Source organism: Mobula hypostoma, chromosome 15 (assembly GCF_963921235.1).
Source record: "Mobula hypostoma chromosome 15, sMobHyp1.1, whole genome shotgun sequence".
Lineage (NCBI taxonomy): Eukaryota > Metazoa > Chordata > Chondrichthyes > Myliobatiformes > Myliobatidae > Mobula > Mobula hypostoma.
The window spans coordinates 47,110,437-47,131,802 of NC_086111.1; the positions used below are offsets into that span (position 1 = coordinate 47,110,437).

Below are 21,366 nucleotides of genomic sequence, written 5' to 3' on the forward strand. Positions count from 1 at the left end.
ACTCCATCTGCCACTTCTCAGCCCACTTCTGCATCCTATCAATGTCTCTCTGCAATCTTTGACAATCCTCTACACTATCTACAACACCACCAACCTTTGTGTCATCTGCAAACTTGCCAACCCACCCTTCTACCCCCACACCCAGGTTGTTAATAAAAATCACGAAAAGTAGAGGTCCCAGAACAGATCCTTGTGGGACACCACTAGTCACAATCCTCCAATCTGAATGTACTCCCTCCACCACCACCCTCTGCCTTCTGCAGGCAAGCCAATTCTGAATCCACCTGGCCAAACTTCCCTGGATCCCATGCCTTCTAACTTTCTGAATAAGCCTACCATGTGGAACCTTGTCAAATGCCTTACTAAAATCCATATAGATCACATCCACTGCACTACCCTCATCTATATGCCTGGTCACCTCCTCAAAGAACTCTATCAGGCTTGATAGACACGATCTGCCCTTCACAAAGCCATGCTGACTGTCCCTGATCAGACCATGATTCTCTAAATGCCTATAGATCCTATCTCTAAGAATCTTTTCCAACAGCTTTCCCAGCACAGACGTAAGGCTCACTGGTCTATAATTACCCGGACTATCCCTACTACCTTTTTTGAACAAGGGGACAACATTCGCCTCCCTCCAATCCTCCGGTACCATTCCTGTGGACAACGAGGACATAAAGATCCTAGCCAGAGGCTCAGCAATCTCTTCTCTCGCCTTGTGGAGCAGCCTGGGGAATATTCCGACAGGCCCCGGGGACTTATCTGTCCTAATGTATTTTAACAACTCCAACACCTCCTCTCCCTTAATATCAACATGCTCCAGAACATCAACCTCACTCATATTGTCCTCACCATCATCAGATGTCGCCTTTTGAAGATATCCTCGATGCCTGGGAGGCTAGTGCCCATGATGGAGCTGGCTGAGTTTGCAATTTTCTGCACCTGTTTCTGACCCAGATGGTGATGCAACCTGTTAGAATGCTCTCCACAGAGCATCTGTAGAAATCTTGAAACTGCTTACCTTTTTCACTGATGATTCCTTGATGAAGTTCCCTTAACTTCCTCTTCCTGAAATCCACAAATCATTCCTTCTTACTGACATTGAGGAAAAGTTTTTGTTGCGACACTATCTCACTCCTGCTGCTTTCTTGTGGCAGCTCTTCTTATAGATGTATTCAATGGTGGGGAGGATTTTTCCTGTAATGGTCTGGGCTATATCTACCACTTTTTGAAGCTTTTCAGTTCTAGGGTGTTGGTGTTTCATACTAGGTAACCAGTCAGAATACTCTCCACTATGCATCTATAGAAGTTTGTCGAAGTCTCAAATGACATGCTGAAACTGCACAAACTTCTAAGAAAGCAGAGGTGCTGCCATTCTTGCTTTGTAATGGCACTTACATGCAGGTACTAGAACAGATACTCTGAAATGATGATGCCAAAGTAACTTTATTATCAAATTATGAAACTACATATATGTTACCATACAGTGTCTAGAGATTCATTTTCTTCTGGGTGTTTACAGGAAAGTAAAGAAATATGATAGAATTTATTTAAAAATATGTAAACAAAACTGACAAACAACCAATGTGCAAAAGAAGACAAGTTGTGCAATCCATCTAAGTTGACGGATGGTGCTAAACCCCTCTCAGCATGATACTAAATTATTACTTTAAGTTATTTGCTTAATTCTGTGGTTGAGTTTGAAATTAAACTGGCTCACACAGAACAGTTATTCCTGAGCCATGCTAAGGAAACAGGTGAATGGAACAGTAGAAAATATTTCTATACTTAGGGTAAATTCTTTTCTCTAAGCCCAGCTCTTATCCCAGAACGAATTAATAGAAAATACCTTAAATTAATAGAGAATGATTTGCTGCAAATTATTTAATCTTTTTTTGAAGGATAAATATCATAAATTCATGCAGTCTTGCAGGGTGTGGCAATAAGAGAAAGCAGGAAGTCTAACTTCTCTTACTCGACTTTTATAATTCCAATGGCAGAGGCGAACTATGTGGAATGTTAGGTTGAGAAAGAGCAGGAATTGCTCTTTCTCAACATCTACAGCAATATTGCTGTTAACCTGCATCTGCTTTGCCATTTAAATCAACCGTATTAGAGTGTTACTGATGTTTTGGTGAAAAAGTGTAAGTGGGGCTAATCAATAACTCAAATTTGACAACTTAACACTTGATATTTTCTTTTGATTTTGCAATATTTAAAGCTGGTGTGAAATTATATGATAAAAAGGACCATTGTTGAGCAAGCAGCTGATAGTTGAAATTTAAAACAAAAATGTGCAAAGTGATACACGTATCTTGGGGGTGGCATGGTAGTGTAGCTATTACAGCACCAGCGACCCGGGTTCAATTCCTGTTGCTGTTCTTCAGAAATGTGTACAGTTTTGTTTGACTGCATGGGCTTCCTCTGGGTGTTCCCATTTCCTTCCACATTCCAAAGATGTTTGGGTTAGTAGGTTAATTTGTTACATGGGGGTAATTGGACGGCATGGGTTCATTGGGCTGACAGGGCCTGCTACCATGATGTATCTCCAAATAAAATAAATAAGATATTCCTGAGATTAAATGGTGTTGTGTTGCCCTTAAGGCATTTATTTGACTTTGTTGGTCTACGTTTTAAATGATTTGTTTGTAACTATTTTCTAGTTAAAGTTGAAGGTTGATAATTAAGTTACAGTATAACAAAGGTAAATTCATTGTCTTTGGTATATCGCGGCATGCGATGACGTCACCTCCGGTTTCGCCGTGTCTTGGTTCGGAGAAGGTGTGAAGGTGGGTGCCATGCGTGCAGCATGATTGTGAAAAGCTCCGTTTCTACCACCAAAGAAACATTATAGAAGCAACGCCGTAAGTTCATAAGAATGTATTTGAAGTAAAAATATTAACGCGGTTTCTGTTAAGGAAGCGGCGGTTGGGGCGGCGCGCGTGCCGGGTTTTCAATTTCAAGCGCGGGGTGGGCTGGAGCTCGATGGCGGTTTGACTGGACCCTCCTCGCCCGCTACTCGGGGCGGCCGGAGACTCTCGCTCAAAGAAGAGAGCGCGGGTGGTCTCCAGAATGAAACAGACGCTGTGTATGTTTGTATTTTTTTTATCAACAGTTTTCACCATATGATGATAATGTGGAAGAGTGAACAGTAAATGGTTAACCTTACTACGACTCTATCTTCATTGGCTCCGGTTTAACTTGGTGTTTAGTCAGAGTTTAACACACTGCACGAGAACATACTGGTGTAATTCCACGGTGTTTGCAGAAACAGAGAGACTTAGGTAGATGAACATGCATAAATCCTTAATAGTCACAAGGCATATTAGAGAGTGGTTAATAAAGCAAATGGATTCCTGGGATTCATAAATCAAGACATTGAGTACAGATGTAGGAAAGTAATGTTCAATTTATGTGAAACACTAATTAAATCAGTATTGGAATGTTGTGTCAAATTCTGGCCACTTCATTATAGGAGGAAAGGGAGGATTCTAGAGTGGGTGTAGAGAAGACTTGCTAGAATGAAACCAGCATGAAGGATTTCAGCTCTAAGATTGGATGGGAGAAACTGGGTTTGATCTCCATGGAACAAAAGAGGGAACTGAGGGAAAATTAGACAGGGGTACACAAAGTTGTGACTGATTTAGATAGGATAAATGGGGGGGGAGCTGTTTCATTTTTTAAAATGAAAGAGTGCAAATTTCAAGTTTTCGCTGAAAGAAAATCTAAGGGGAAGGTGAGGAAATCCCATTTCACTCAAACCCAGATAATGCAGAATTCTTTATCGGTAAGGAACACCTCAGTCATTCACAGGATAATTTGAAATTGTAGAATAATTTTCTGAGCTGTTGGAAAAGAGAGGTCTGATAAGATTGCTTTTGATTGATTTGGAACTGAGGTTATTGGGAGCAAGCAAGAAAGTGAAGTTAAAATCAAGGCCAGATTGGTTTGATCTTATTGAATGACAGTGCACACTCAAAGTGCCCATGGCGTAATCCTGCTCTTGTTTCATGTTTTCTCTTCAGAAGTTGGTATAAAAGTGGCTCATATTACCCCATTCTATGTAATTACAAGCCTATTATTCCATCCGCACCCAATCCCCTCTCCCCACCACCACTGACACAAGAAGTGATTGGATCACAATAAATTTAGCATGTAACCAGTCTTGTGGCAAATAGTCACTACAGCATGGCTGATGATATAAGCAAGTTTACTTAAATATTTAGATTGTGTTCAACAGTGATAGAGTCACTGTATGGCGATAACTTGGAATTTGCAAGAGGTTGCTAATTGATTAATATGAACCTCAGATTGCTATACCAGGAAGCTGATGAGCTATATCAATTATAAGAATTGGAAACAATTTAATTTACCTTCACAAAATAGAAGTAAATTGATTAAACCTGGAAAACAACTGTCAAATATATGATCCACAGTTATCCCTCTTGTTCACGGCACAGCAGTAATATGGTATATACTCAGATTTCATCTCTGTTATCAGAATTTCAGCAAATAACCATCGATAACTGTGCTATTGATTGCTTCCCACATATACACTTGTCCTAAAGCTCTACTTTATGGTACTTCTTTAAGTTAGGCAGCACCTTTAAGTGGATATGCTCTACAGACAGTGTGGGTGCTGAAAGATGTCTCATAGAAACATTGAAAAACTACAGCACAATACAGACCCTTTGGGCCACAATGCTGTGCTGAACATGTACTTACTTTAGAAAATACCAAGGGTTACCCATAGCCCTCTATTTTTCTGAGCTCCATGTACCTATCCAGGAGTCTCTTAAAAGACCATATCATATCCGGCTCCACCACCATCACTGGCAGCCCATTCCACACACTCACCGCTCTCTGCATTAAAAAAACTTACCCCTGACATGTCCTCTGTGCCTACTTCCAAGTACTTTAAAAACTGTGTCCTCTCGTTTTAGCCATATCATCCCTGGGAAAAAGCCTCTGACTATCCACATAATCAATGCCTCTCATCATATAGACCTCTGTCAGGTCATCTCTCATCCTCCGTAGCTCCAAGGAGAAAAGGCTGTGTTCACTCACCTATTCTCATAAGGCATGCTCCCCAATCCGGGCAACATTCTTGTAAATCTCCTCTGCACCCTTTCTATAGTTTCCACATCCTTCCTGTAGTAAGGTGACCAGAACTGAGCACAGTACTCCAAGCAGGGTCTGACCAGCGTCCCATGTAGCTGCAACATTACCTCTCGGCTCCTAAACTCAAACCCACGGTTGATGAAGGTCAATGCACCATATGCCTTCTTAACCACAGAGTCAAACTGCGCAGTAGCTTTGAGTGTCCTATGGACTCAGACGCCAAGATCCCTCTGATCTTCCACACTGCCAAGAGTCTTACCATTAATACAATATTCTGCCATCATACTTGACCTACCAAAATGAACCACCTCATACTTGTCTGGGTTGAACTCCATCTGCCACTTCTCAGCCCAGTTTTGCATCCTATCAATATCCCACTGTAACCTCTGACAGCCCTCCACACTATCCACAACACCCCCAACCTTTGTGTCATCAACAAATTTACCAACCCATCCCTCCACTTCCTCATCCAGGTCATCTATAGAAACCATGAAGTGAAGGGATCCCAGAACAGATCCCTGAGGCACACCACTGGTCACTGACCTCCATGCAGAATATGACCCATCTACAACCACTCTTTGCCTCCTGTGGGCAAGCCAATTTTGGATCCTCAAAGCAAGGACCCCTTGGATCCCATGCCTCCTCACTTTCTCAATACGGCTAGCATGGGGAATCTTATCAAATGCCTTGCTGAAATCCATATACACTACATCTACTGCTCTACCTTCATCAATGTGTTTAGTCACATCCTTAAAAAAATTCAATCAGGCTCGACAGCAGCGATATTTGCATGGAGTTCTGCATAGGTACGTTCCAATGAGACAGGGAAAGGATGGCAGGGTACAGGAACTGTGGTGTACAAAGGCTGTTGTAAATCTAGTCAAGAAGAAAAGAAGAGCTTATGAAAGGTTCAAAAAACTAGGTAATAATAGAGATCTAGAAGATTATAAGGCTAGCAGGAAGGAGCTTAAGAATGAAATTAGAAGAGCCAGAAGGGGCCATGAGAAAGCCTTGGCGAACAGGATTAAGGAAAACTCCAAGCTATTCTACTAGTACATAAAAAGCAAGAGGATAAGACGTGAGAGAATAGGACCAATCAAGTGTGACAGTGGAAAAGTGTGTATGGAATCGGAGGAGATAGCAGATGTACTTAATGAGTACTTTGCTTCAGTATTCACAAAGGAAAAGGATCTTGGCAATTGTAGGGATGACTTACAGCAGACTGAAAAGCTTGAGCATATAGACATTAAGACAAAGGATGTGCTGGAGCTTTTGGAAGGCATCAAGTTGGATAAGTCACTGGGACCAGATGAGATGTACCCCAGGCTACTGTAGGAGGCAAGGTGGAGATTCCTGAGCCTCTGGCAATGATCTTTGCATCATCATTGGGGATGGGAGAGGTTCTAGAGGATTGGAGGGTTGCGGATGTTGTTTCCTTATTCAAGAAAGGGAGTAGAGATAGCCCAGGAAATTATAAACTAGTGACTCTTACTTCAGTGGTTGGTAAGTTGATGGAGAAGATCCTGAGAGGCAGGATTTATGAACATTTGGAGAGGCATAATATGATTAGGAATAGTCAGCATAGCTTTGTCAAAAGCAGGTCATGCCTTTCGAGCCTGATTGAATTCTTTGAGGATGTGACTAAACACATTGATGAAGGTAGAGCAGTAGATGTAGTGTATATGGATTTCAGCAAGGCATTTGATAAGGTACCCCATGCAAGCCGTATTGAGAAAGTAAGGAGGCATGGGATCCAACGGGACATCTTTTGTGGATCCAGAACTGGCTTGCCCACAAAAGGCAAAGAGTGGTTGTAGATGGGTCATCTTCTGCATGGAGTTTGGTGACTAGTGGTGTGCCTCAGGGATCTGTTCTGGGACCCCTACTCTTCGTTATTTTTATAACTGACCTGGATGAGGAAGTGGAGGTATGGGTTGGTAAATTTGCCGATGACACAAAGGTTAGGGGTGTTGTGGATAGTGTGGAGGGCTGTCAGAGGTTACAGCAGGACATTGATAGGATGCAAAACTGGGCTGAGAAGTGGCAGATGGTGTTCAACCCAGATAAGTGTGAGTTGGTTCATTTTGGTAGGTCAAATATCATGGCAGAATATAATATTAATGATAAGACTCCTGGCAGTGTGGAGGATCAGAGGGATCTTGGGGTCGAGTCCATAGGCCACTCAAAGCTGCTGCACAGGTTGACTCTGTGGTTAAGAAGGCATATGGTGCATTGGCCTTCATCAGTCATAGGATTGAGTTCAGGAGCCGAGAGGTAATGTTGCAGCTATATAGGATCCTGATCAGACCTCACTTGGAGTACTGTGCTCAGTTCTGGTCACCTCACTACAGGAAGGATGTGGAAACCATAGAAAGGGTGCAGAGGAGATTTACAAGGATGTTGCCTGGATTGGGGAGCATGCCTTATGAGAATAGGTTGACTGAACTCAGCCTTTTCTGCTTGGAGCGAAGGAGGATAGAGGTGACCTGATCGAGGTGTATAAGATGATGAGAGGCATTGATAGTGTGGATAGTCAGAAGCATTTTCCCAGGGCTGAAATGGCTATCTGAGAGGGCACAGTTGTAAGTGGGTACAGAGGAGATGTCAAGGGTAAGTTTTTTACACAGAGAGTGGTGAGTGCGCTGAATGGGCTGCCAGCGATGGTGGTGGAGGCAGATACAATAGGGTCTTTTAAGAGACTCCTGGGATAGGTACATGGAGCTTAGAAAAATAGAGGGCTATGGGTAACCCTAGGTAATATCTAAGGTAAGGACATGTTCAGCACAGCTTTGTGGGCCGAAGCGCATGTATTGTGCTGTAGGTTTTCTATGTTTCTATGTTTCATTTGTTGTTGTTTACAAGGTGGAAAATGGGTTCTAAAACTCGCAGGTAATATTGATCAAGTCTTTCTTTTACAGTTTTTATTGCACCATATCCCAGTAAAATTGATTATTAGGTGTTGAGAAAAGACCAAATTGATGTGGAAACATTTGTACATGCTGCTTCCAGCCTGGGGAATGGATGTTAGTAGATTTTTCCAAGGAGTCAGTGATAGGACCACTGCTTTTCTTTGATCTGTAACTAAATTAAACATAGGTGGGCAGGATAAAATTTCTAAATTTGCTAATGACCTGAAGCTTGGATTCATGGTAAACAATCAGAAAGATGATGATGACTTGCAAGATAGATAGACCTACAGAATGGGCAGACAAGGTGCAGATGAAATTTAATATGCAGATGTGTGAGATTATACACTTTGCAGATAGAATAAGGAAAGTCAATATAGTCTAAATAGCACAGTTCTAGGGACCAGGTGTCCATGTGCATAACTCATTGAAAGTGACAGGGCATGTTCAGTGAGAGGTGAGTAAAGCCTAGAAGTTCCTGGGATTCAAAAGTAGAATACAAAAGCTGGAATGTTCAACCTGTATAAAATCCTGCTTTGGCTAAAATGAGAGTATTGCATCCTTTTCTGGCTGCCTTACATTAGCAGAATGTGAGAGTCCGAGATAATTTGCACAAATGATTTTCTGGAATGGTTCCATAAATGAAGACTTTCTCTACAAATTTATACTGCAGAACCCGGGTTGTTCTCCTTGGGGTAAAGAGGATTGCAAATGGATTTAATATAGGGTATATATCTTAATACAGAGGAAGCTGTTCCAATTAGACAAGGAAAGTAAGGCAAACAACAGGAATTCTGCAGATGCTGGAAATTCAAGCAACACACATAAAAGTTGCTGGTGAATGCAGCAGGCCAGGCAGCATCTCTAGGAAGAGGTGCTGCCTGGCCTGCTGCGTTCACCAGCAACTTTTATGTGTGTTGAAGGAAAGTGAGGATTGGTTTATAACACTGAACTTAGCAGAAGAATATGAGGAAATCATCCACAGTGATTTTGTTATATCCGCAGCTACTATCTATAAGAGTGTTGGAATCAGTCAAGACTTCCAAGGGGGAATTGAGCAGGCACGTAAGGGAAAATAATATGCAGGGCAATGAGAGATGAAGAGAATAATGTATCTGATGGGATTGCTATGCTAGGGATCAACACAGAATGAATCCATGCTCTATCAGTGAAGATTTTTTAAAACTGTGAATTGTATCATTAAATAGATCGCCAATGATTAAGATATATGATTAATTCTTACAATGATCATAGATAACAAAACAGAATTGTCAATGTTTCTCTACTGCATTGTTTCATGTCTTTAAATATATTCCATATAGATCACTTAGAATCATGGAAGCATACAGCACAAAAACAGACCCTTGGGCTTAACTCATCTGTGACGACCAAGATGCCTATTTGATTTAGCGCTATTTTCTTGTGTTTGCCCCATATCTCTCTAAAACATTTCATATCCATGTACTTGTCCAAATGTCTTTTGAATACTGTAATTGTACCTCCCTCTACCACTTCCTCTGACAGTCATTCCATTTACCCTTCACTTAAAAACTTGATTCTCAAATCTCCTTTAAATCTTTCCTCTCTCATCATAAAACTACACCCTCTAGTTTTAGACTGCCCTTTCCTGGCATTCCGACTCTTATACTCTGTACCACAGCTGATAAAAGCAAGATTTCCATACACCTTGTTCACCATTCTATCTGTGTTGCCACTCTTGGGAAAAGGTTGTAAGTTCTAATATGGCTATGTCAGGAGGAACGTGAATAGGAGAATTCGTCTTTTAGCATTACTTGAACCATGCGCAGGAAGTGTGAAGTTAGTAATTAACCTTGTACAATATACCTTGGACTAATTGCAGGCAGGATAATTAAAATTGGATTTCCCTGCACTTTTTATTTCTTCCTTTTAGAGAATCATTGATGGTATCTGGATGGATTGGGAATAATTTTTCATTTACACATTGGTAGTGAGGATCTTCATATGCTAATTATGGAATGCAAAAGGTTACTTGTGCTATTCATTCTCTGCAGCACTAATTATTTTTTACATAAGCCAAATTGACATCTAGATCCTTCATTGTTTTAATCTTATGTATTTATCAGAGTAAGTTTGCAAGTCCCTGCTTGAGACCTCTTGAAATTATATTGTTGGAATTACTTTGGATGTGCTTTTCAGTACAGATGATCTTGTAGAGTTTATTTCTGTGAGTTATGTCTTTAACTTCCTTTTTTCTAATAATAATATTCATCATCAAACTAGGGAGATGAAACCAGGCAGGAAAACACAGAACCCCTGTTTCACACATATCATCATCATCATCAGGTGCCACGCCCAGTTTGAGCTTTGACTCCCATGGTCACACACTCCTGTTTCAGGTCAAGTGGATCAATTCATTGGTATTCATTTCCAGTTCTCTGGTTGCTGTCTCCATCATCATTTGTCTTTGCCTTCCTTTTGCTTTCTTCCCTTCAATCTTTCCCATAATTACCATGCATTCTAACTCCTCTTTCCTAATCACATGTCCAATGAAGTTACGTTGCCTTTTCATGATCTCATACATTATTTCTCTTTTTCTGATTGCTCTGTTCATGACATCCTCGGTAGATATTTATTTCGTCCATGATATTCATTGCTTCCTCCTCAAAAACCACATCTCTGCTGCTTCAATTTGTTTCCTTGTGTTACTAGATATTGTACAACATTTTGAACCATATAACATAACTGGATAAATGTAACATTTCAGTACTCTAAGGCAGGTTGTCATGCCTGGTTTAGTGTTGGTCAGTATACTATTCATTCTCATAAAGGTGTTTTTTTGCCATCCCTATTCTTCTTTTGATGTCCATGTCGCACCTGCCATCTGATGTCACCCAGCTTCCTAAGTAGCAAAAGTTCTGTACTTGTTTTATGTCTTCCCCATTTATTTTCAGCCTGCAGATAGGATTCTCCTTCTTTTTGGGTATCACCATACATTCTGTCTTTTTGCAATTGATAGGTGGACCTAATTTTGCACTTTCTTCAACAACTATATCAAATAAGTTTTGTAGTTCTTCCTCCGTAACTTGCAATTAACAGTGTCATCTGCATATCTGAAATTATTGATGTTTTCACCGCCAACTTTGATTCCCAAGATGTCTCTTATTTTTTGTAATATTGTTTCACTGTACACATTAAAGAAATCAGGGGAGAAAACACACCCTTGTCTAACACCCCTCTTGATTTTTGTAAACTGACTCACTTCTCCATCTATTCTTACAGCGGCAGTTTGTTCCCCAGTACAGATTTCTGATTAGTCTTTCAAATCTAAATCTAGAGTTTCCTATAATATTTCAAATAACTTATTGTGCTTCACTTTATCAAATGCTTTTGTGTAGTTGATAAAACTTACAATCTTTTTGCACTTGGATAGCTCGTTCTGATAGTATCCTTAACATCAATATCGCGTTTCTTGTACCTTTGTCTTTCACAAAACAACATTGTTCTTTACCTATTTCATTTGGTATCTTACGTTTAGCTCTTGTCATCGAAATTCTTATAAGTATCTTAGTGATATGACTCATTAAACTTACGGTCCTATGTAATTCACATTCTGTTGCTCCAGGTTTCTTAGGAGGAGTGATAAATACTGATTTTTTTCATCTCTTCTACTATTATTCCAGTCTCATAAATGTCATTGATTAAATCAGTAAGTTTTTCAATTCCATAATCTTCAAGGGAGATAATTTGTTTTATTACTAATTCATCAGGGCCTGCCGCCTTTCCTTTCTTCATCTTATTTATTGCATTACAAAGTTCAGATTTTAAAATACTTGGACCTTCAATTTTCTTCTTAATTTCTGGTTTTTCACCTCGATCGTTTTCAAACAATTCCTGAATATACTCAGTCCATCTGTTCATAATCTCATCTTTTTCCGTGATAATGGTACCGTCCTTTGCTTTCAAACATCCACCTGAAAAACAGACGGGCTTTTTACCAGTGATATTCTTGATTTGTTGATGTACCCTCTTTGGACCAATAATAGGGATTCTTTCTAGTTGTTCACATTCCTGGTTTAACAATTCTTCTATGGCTTTTTGACATAAGCTTTTAACTTCTTTATCTAAGAACTTATATTCCATAGGATTTGCTTTCTTCCATCTCCTTTCTCCATTAGATTTTTGATTTTGTCTGTCATTGTGCTTTTTTATTCTTTGTGCTTTTTTATTTTTTGCAATCACTGACTTTGCTGATTCTACCAAGGCATCCTCCAGAGAGTTAAACATTTCTACATGATTGCTATCATCTTCAACAGATTCTATTTCTAGACTTCGAAATCTATTCCTTACTTCAATTGTAAATTTTTGTCTTATGTTTTCTTCTTTAATTAATTGCGAGTAGTCAAGGGATTGTTCAGGTTTTTTGCTTCTTTAGTTTTTTAAGTTTTACTTTTACGTGACATAATACTGGGTTATGGTCACTATTACAGTCTGCATCTGGATATGTTTTGCATTGAGTCACTGAGTTTCTAAATCATTGGTTGATAGTAATAAAGTCAATTTGATTTCTGGTGCTATCACCTGGACTTTTCCAGGTCCACAAGTGTCTTGGATGGTTTTTAACGTCGGTATTCATAATGACTTGATTATTCATCTTGCACCATTCTACCCATTTCTCACCTCTTTCATTTCTTTCCCCTAGTCCAAATTTTCCTATGTTATTTCCATCAGCACCTTGTCCTACTTTAGCACTTAGATTTCCCATGACAATAACAATATCTTGAGATTTGCATCCATTCTTTGCTTGTTCAAGTTCTTCATAGAATTTATCTATATCCTCATTTGTTCCATCTGTTGTTGGTGCATGTGCCTGTATAATTGCTAAATCAGATGGTTGTCCTCTAAATCTAACAAGGAGCACTCTTTCTGATATTGCCCAATGTCCTAAAACACTTTTTGCCATGTTTTCATCCATAAGAATTCCTACTCCATTAGTATGGGATGTTCCACAAGAATAAATTATTGTTTTAATTCTATTCTGACATGTTCCAGCATCTGTCCAACAAACTTCACTACTTCCCATGATGTTAATTTTTAGTGTTTCCATTTCACTTATCACATTGTCCAATCCTCCTGCTTGATGTAGGGTTCTTATAGTCCACATGGGAATAATTTTCTTTTCTGTTACTTGAATTTTATGATCAGTAGCTTGATGATGGTCGGGGATCCCCTGCTGCCCAGAATCAACCCTACTGAGCGAAGCATCTTCAGAATTGCCTTGAAGATCCTCTTGACGCTGTTGTTGTGCTATACATTTTGTGAGTTTGTGAGTTTTCTTAGCAAGTAGATTCTAGGAAACCTAGTATCCAGCAACGGTGGTTTGCTATTGCCTTGCGTTGGGCAAACTGAAGAAATCGCCATTTCTCTTCCCATATGTTCATCCGCCTGTACTATAGCCATTGTCATTTGAGGTCGTAGCTCATCCGCCTTCTCCATCATAAGTTCAGTTACTGAACCTGCCGGATCTGCAGTTGGCCTTCGGTCATATCCTGAGCAGGAACCCTTGCAGGTGCTACCGTTCTGGGTCAGAGCGGCCCTGGGAGCAATGAGGGGTATATAAAGAGTAACTCCACTTTCCCCAAAGCTCTGAAGGCCCCCAATCAGGGCCTCGCACCGGTTGCAGTTTAGAGTCATACCCAGGACTGTTCACATGTATACGTTTGTAATTCCCAGATTGAAAGGTACAAAAGTTTCCTGTCTAAAACTGATGAGAACATGTAAATCAGATTGAAATAGTGCCATAGTAATGTGCTAATATTTTATGTACCACATTTTGTTTACTTTGAACTTATGACAGTTATGAAGAACACCCATCAACTAGGCTTTTTGAGTTGCTGGTGTGTGCTAGTGTCAGACGCTGCTACAGTTATTGGAGCTGTTGCTGGATATTTTCAATAAATAGAGACAAGGGTAGGTGGACCTGGAGATATATGTACACAAATCATTGAAAGTAGCATAGCTAAGGCAAATACAATTCTGGGCTGTATAAATAGATGCATGGAGAATAAAAGCAGAGAATTTTATAAAGTACAGGTCCATCCTCAACTGATAATTGCATTTATTTTGATCATCACCTTATAGGAAGAATATGAAGGCAGAGGGTCTCCAGAAATTGTATTGAGAATGGTTACTTTGTTCAAGAAACCATAGATTTTACTTTCTTTGAAAAGAAAGCTGAGGGGAGATTTGATAGTGATGGGCATTTGGACAGATTGGGAGGGTGTTTCTTTGTTTAAAATGTCAAGGACTAGAGATTACATGCATAAGCGAAAAGGGAAGGGGATTAAGGGCAACTTTAAATTGGACATTTTTACTCAGTGTGTATAGGTGGATCCTGGAATGAGATAGAGGCTGCTTTCATCCTGATATTTTAAACAAACTGGATAAATATATGGTGGAGAAACATTTGCAAGACCAAGGAGCAAGGGTTGGTGGATGGAGCTAGAGTGTTGTTCTGGTTGAGCCAGCATGCACATGGTGGGCTGAATGGTCTGCTCCATTATAACACTGCACAATTCTAGTGCTGCAGTGTATCAGTCCAGTGGAATTTTAGGTTGGCTTTGTGGTTGTAATTTTCACATGCCAGCATATCCTTTATTGCATTCATCTAAAATATTATGTTGCATCCTTTGCAGTGAAATATTGAGATGTCTGATTAAAACTTTTAATAAATCAAATTACTGATATAACCCTTATATAAAATTTTCGTTAGACTGGGACCTAATAACACTAACTGGCACTAGACTTGCGTGTACCATAAGTACCTTATCCTGTGTGCCTGGATTAGCCTAGTAAGGCAAAAGAACAATACTGCATAAGAACAGGTTTTTGGGCCCAAGATGTCTGTGCCAAACATGCCAATTTAAACTGATCCCATCTACGTGCATATGCTGTATGTCCCTTGATTCCGTCTGTTCATGTGCCTCTTAAACAACATATTTAAGAATACTTAACTGACGGGAAATCAAAGAATTGTAGATGCTATAATCTGGAGCAAAATAGAAAATGCTGGAAACACTCAGCAAGTTGGAAAGAATCTGTAGAAAGATAAACAAGGTTAATGTTTCAGATCTAATGAGAGGTTGCTATTAACCAAGGATGGTTTAAAGATTGGTCTAGGCAATTACAAACTATCACAACTACAATTCCTATTTACTGCTTCCCCTCACGAGAATTCTGTCAGAGTTAGGTAAAAATCCGTCTTTAAAGTTTTATAACTGAGGATCTATTGAAAAGTTGAACGTCATGACATGGTATGAACATTGATTTCAGATTTTATGAATGGGTTTCTAAATACTGTACCTTGACAATGCCTGTCACACTACCATTTTGCAGCAGGGGGCGCAGGCCACAGATTCACGTTGAGACTATTAGAGGGAAAGGAATCCATTTAAACATCGGGTTATTCTATGTGGAACCTTTCAGCAATTGCATTTCAGAGCACTGAGGAAGCCCATGGAGCTTTTCTTTTAATAAAGGATGTTAGCGTTTGTCTACTACTTGTGGATTCACTTAAAATCTTTTCAATACATAGGTAAAGAAGGGAATAATCTACAATGAACCTAACAAACAATACGTGTTTTTATGTAATATTGCTGATGGAAGGTCCTAAATTTAACTTCTTGACTTTTTTGAGCGAGGCATGGATTCATGTAATTCATTTCTACCTATCTTAATGTATTTCATTGCATTTAAACTCTTGCTTTCAGATTTGCCTTAAAATTGAGTTCGTCCAGTTTATCTCATCAAAAGGGCAATTAGGAAACAGTGTGCGGGTCATTTTCCTATCTTTGGTGTAGTATATATAATTTCTGTACCGTCTTGTTTTAAAGAATAGAAATGATCTTCGGCAATATTATTTAACTGACAATCTCCACATCCTGCTGAAAGTAGTTTTTTCTTCTCTCTCATTTCAATTTCCCAGTTACTTGCACTGATTCTTGTGTCAAACAGGGACGGTAATACAGTGCAGTACATGTGCATTGTTCTTGAATGTCCTGAATGGAATCAGATTTTAAAGCTAACGTTTTATTCTTATCCAGCGAATACATATCCTGTTACGTTAGGCGCCGTTTTACTTGTGCTTTTAACTGCGCTACAGGAAGTGGGGGTCATCGATCAGGTTTTATTGACAGAATCCGGCAGGCAGAAAGGAATTGTGGATGAATAAAAGCCTCGATCCCGAACTGTACTCATCCTTAATACCTTCTGTCGGTAAGAGCAGAGTTAAATCTCAAAAACGTAAGCAATCGGCTTCCTGCCTGCTGACAATCCGTGCAAAGCAAAAAGGGAACTCACTTCCTCTCTCGCTCTGTAGACTTGCACGGTGCTCGAAGCTGCTGGCTGTTCGGTCCCTGTGATTTATTTGGGGTGTGTGCGTGTGAAAGCGAGGGAGCAGAAAGAGGGTGCAACTAAACAGCAAAAATGTTGGACCCGTCGTCTAGTGAGGAGGAATCGGAGGAGATAGTAGAAGAGGAGAATAAGGAGGTGCAGGCTCCGGCCCCGGGTAGTCGGTTATCTCCGAGCAGGACCAGCGAGAGCAGCGGGGGGTTACAGCCGAGTAGCCGGAGCAGCAGCATCCGACCCTCCAGCCCCAGCCCATCGGTGGTGAGTGAGAAGGAGAAAGAGGAGCTCGAGAAGCTGCAAAAAGAAGAGGAAGAGAGGAAGAAAAAGCTGCAGCTGTACGTCTTTGTGATGAGATGCATCGCCTACCCGTTCAATGCCAAGCAGCCAACAGACATGGCGAGGAGGCAGCAAAAGGTAAGCAGCCAAAGAGAATGAAACATCCCTAACCGAGAGCATCAACTGCCGCTGTGGTTACGCGGGAGCAGCGTTAACCTCGTGTTAATCAGCTGGTGGCAAAACCAAAAAAAAATTATTGCGAGCAGTTTTTGACATTGCCGGTGTGTAAGAGCTGCCAGGGTGCTGGAAATTCATCGATCTGGCTACTAATTTCCCTCATCACTGCAGTGGCAGTACTCACAGGGCGCCCAGAGGTGCCCGTCCGCATGAAAACACTTTATCGCACTTGCGTCCTTAAATAGAACCGATAATTAGCACTTCAAGGTGACTTGTTAATTGTGGACGGGTAACTCACGAGAACTTTATGCTTACATCGGATTTTGTGGTTCGGTTTCGGAAACTACAGTCGAGTCACACTCAGCCCAGCTAACTTGATTTAAAATACATTGCTAAGATGTTATGAATTTTCCCTTTGTTCTCGGAGATGCGCATTTTTATTACTGCCCCACAAGACAGGAATAGGCACATCAGGCAAAAGAGACATTACAAAAATCCAGGATCGGTTTGTGGAGTGGTTTATCCATACCCTTTCTTTATATAAGGCAACTCTTCCCCCAATAGTCAAATAATCACACCTGCACTCAGACATGGAACATGGGGCGTCATTGGCCTCGTGGGTTATTGCTGTCACCGCCAAGTGGCGCTGATCATGGCTGTAGCAGCGTCATTGTCAGATCAGCGTAGGTGACGGATTGTGTACATCTAGGGAATTTTAGTATTTCCAGATGCTTGATATAAATATCAATCCTTCCTTGGTAGATCTGGAACACTCCCTGTTTCATAGAGCAGAGCTGACATGTCACTGTGTGACCGAGTAGTGTAACATGGTTTGCTGGCACAGACCGTTTGTAGTGCCCTGGGAATGACGACTCCTGCTGCCTTTGTACTGCAGACAGCACTTACTATCCATACAGACACGTTTATCATCTGGAAATGTTTGAGTCGTGAAATACTATGTTTAATATTTGTAATTTAGTTTGAACTTTTTATAACTGGGGTGAAGTGCTGGAAGAACTTTGATCTTACAGAATGAACTGCAATGTTGCCCACTTGATTTTGGAGTACTGTATTTATACTATCTTACTACTTCAGGTATAAATGTACAATTGTAATATAATTTAATCAATACTGTGCACATAAAATACACATTTACAGCATTTGAAAAATTATTCCCCAAGAATAATTTAAATATCTAGTCTGATTGGTGTGATTGGAATTCTTTAAGGAGATACAGACAGGTTAGACAAAGGAGAGTCAGTGAATGTTGCTTACTTCAATTTTCAGGCCCCTGACATGAGGCTGCTTAACAAGATAAGAGCCCATGGTATTACAGTAGAGATACTAGCACTGACAAGGGGCATAGAGTGGGAATAAAGGGGTCTTTTCTGGTTAGCTGCCGATGCCTAGTGGTATTCCACAGAGGTCGGTGTTCGGGCTGCTTCTTTTTATGCTATATGATTTAGGTGATGGAATTGATGTCTTTGTGGCCAAGTTTGCTGACGATATGATGATAGGTGGAGGGCCAAGTGGTGTTGATGAAACAGGGAGTCTGCAAGATTTGGACAGGTGTGTAGGAATGGGCAAAGAAGTTGCAGACAGAATATAGTGTTGCAAAGTGTATGGTTATGATTTGGCAGAGGAATAAATGCATGGACTATTTTCTAAGTGAGGAGAAAATTAAAAAATCAGAGGTGCAAAGGAACTTGGGAGTCCTTGTGTAGGATTCCCTAAAGGGTAATTTGTAGGTTGAGTCAGTGAAATGCAATGTTATCATTAATTAAAAATGACAAGAATATAAAAGCAAGGATATAATGCTAAAGCCTTATAAAGCTTTGGTCAGACTACACTTGGACTATTGTGAGCAGTTTTGGCCCCTTATCTAAGAAAAGATGTGCAGGTATTGGTGAGGGTCCAGAGGAGGTTCATGAGAGTAATTCCTGGGATGAAAGGGTTAGCATGAGAGTACTGTTTGATGGCTCTGGGCCTGCACTTGCTGGAGTTTAGTAGAATGTGGGGAGTCTGGTGTGAAGAAAGACAGGTAGGTGCACAGGTGAGAGGAGATGAAGTAAGAAGCTGGGAAGTGTTAGGTCATAGAGGTGAGGGGCTGAAGTAGAAGGAATCTAATAGGAGAGGGCAATGGACCATGGAAGAAAGGAAAAGAGGAAGGGAACCAGAGGGAGGTAATAGGTTAGGAAAGGAGGTAAGAAGATAACCAGAATGTGGAATAAAGAGGGTGGGCTAAGTACTGTATATTGGAGAAATCCTGCTTTGGAAAATTCACTCAATATTGATATGGTAGAAGATATGCTGAAATCAAGACCACAAACCATTTTCACATACCTATATTTATATGTGGAAATTCTACAGAACAAATTCTTCACAGCAACTTACGACTCTCAGACACCTAAGCAAAGGAGTGGAACATCGAGGCAGATTACTTCAGAACTCAGTCACACCTTCAATAGAGTTGTAGGATTAGAGTAGGCGTTCATCAATAATGCACAGAGTGAGTTAGTAATATAAAGAATGATAATTCACAGACACTACCTTGTCCTCAACTTTTTCAATGGAATTTTAGGATTTGGAAGCAGGAGATGTTTCTAGCATGGGGATGTGGGAAGAAGAAATGTAGTGTGGTAGTTGTTAATATTCCATAATTAGGAAAACAAATTGCATTTTTTTAAATGGAGGTCTATTCAATCTGTTGCCTTGCTGATGTCTAAGTAAAGGACGTCGTGACATGGGATGAAATATCCAGCTATTGCGCTTCATGTTGGAACAACAACATGGGAAGGAGAAGCAAGAAATCCTATTTGGAAGTACTGGACTTCTAAAGAATAAGATTTAAAGGATTATCATGGAATTTATTGTTTGGCCAGCAAATGAAAAAGATAACCAAATGGCAAGGGATGCTGTGGAGTAGGGGGGTTCCGGGACGGGAAGGAACTGGGATATGGGTTCCACCAAAATGGGGTTAGGAATAGGATAATGACAAGGATTTTAAACTAATAAATGGCTGAGGTGGGGAGATTCCTCTTGGGGAAAGGACTTGAAAATATGGGCTAATTGTAAGAAATAGTGCCTTAAATAAACAAGTCAAAAGTAATATGATTGAAAGGAATTAAACCAGGAAAGGGAAATAAGAAGTGAATGAGAAAAGAAATTAAACTAGTAAGATGATTGGGTATCTTAAGTAAGCATTTTTTTTTCACAAATGCACAGAATACAAGAAATAGAGTGGATGAACTATAAGTATCAGTTCAGCTTGGTGAGTATAGCATAAGACGCACTACTGAGACAAGAACTTAAGGTGTGTGGAGGAAAATAAATTCCAGATTAGAAGAACCATGGGAATGCTAGGGGCCCTGACAAAGGAGTGGCATTATAGTAATTATTAAGGATGCAATCATAACATTATTAAGGGAGCATGTTTTTAAGGGTAGAATTATAAAAATAGGAAAGGATTTAAGATTCTGGTCGATGCTGTGCATAGCACCCTTAGGAACAGCTCCAAAGAACTAGAATATACACATTCAGTAATTTGCTAACTACATAGCAAAATAAGTGTGATTTTAGCATCAGATTTAAACTTACATATTGGAATAAACATTCTGAGTCTTGTATGAAAGCCGTGAGATTCTGTACAGAATAGTTCTCTATAAGAATATGTCTTAGCATCAGTAAGGGAGATTTATAGGTTATATTTGATGTTATATGTTGAGCAAAATTTTGTTAATAAAGCAAATTGAATTCAGTGTACTGTTCAAAGGGAACAGATATGAAGCAGCTACAAAGATTTTTGATTTGAATGAGCCTGATAAAGACTGTTCAATGGAAAGATGGGAAAATCAGCAATTCAGTAAAACCACAGTAAAGTAGAAATGAGGATTGACAAATGAATTTACTGTGGTATAGTACTGGTCTAAGGACAAGGCCTTGATGAGAAAAAACAGTCATGATAACTAAACAGCAAAGATATAACATGAAACTATATACAAAACTACAAAAATTAGGGCATGTTCTACTGATCTGAAGAGTTAAAAGAATGGCAAAAGGTGACCAAATAGATTGGAAGAGCAGAGAGGGAGCATGGAAAGAATCACAATCAGTTCTTTTTTTCAGTTCTGATCAAGAGGAACGTGGCTGATCAAGAGCAATGTGGTACCTTAAAAACGGGTAATATTGATTTGTAAAAAAAAAATGATGCATAGGTTTAATGATTGTTTTGCAGTGTTTGGAGTAAAGGGAGATTATAGTACTCTGAACATCCTGATGAAACTAACTGAATCAGATACTTATGCAAAATAGGTTCATTTGAGAACTAAAAAAACACTAACAAGTTATAAAACACCATAAGACATAGGAGCAAAATTTGACCATTCAGCCCACCGAGTATGCTCTGCATTTGGTTATGGATGCTGCTCGACTTGCTGTGTTCCACCGGCATTTTGTATATGTTGCTCAAGATTTCTATCACCTGCAAAATCTCTGATGT

The 21,366-nt window shown here is 39.9% G+C and overlaps 1 protein-coding gene across 9 annotated transcripts in view; it reads left to right on the forward strand.

Annotated features, from left to right (window-relative positions):
• The first annotated feature begins 16,242 nt into the window (after positions 1-16,242).
• cadpsa (Ca2+-dependent activator protein for secretion a) overlaps positions 16,243-21,366 on the forward strand; it is a 513,475-nt gene continuing 508,351 nt past the window's right edge. For all 9 annotated transcript variants that reach the window (XM_063067977.1, XM_063067980.1, XM_063067978.1 and 6 more), the window contains exon 1: positions 16,243-16,829. In XM_063067977.1, the coding sequence (XP_062924047.1) occupies positions 16,494-16,829 (336 nt within the window). In that variant the 5' untranslated portion in view covers positions 16,243-16,493. The remainder of the gene's footprint in view (positions 16,830-21,366) is intronic.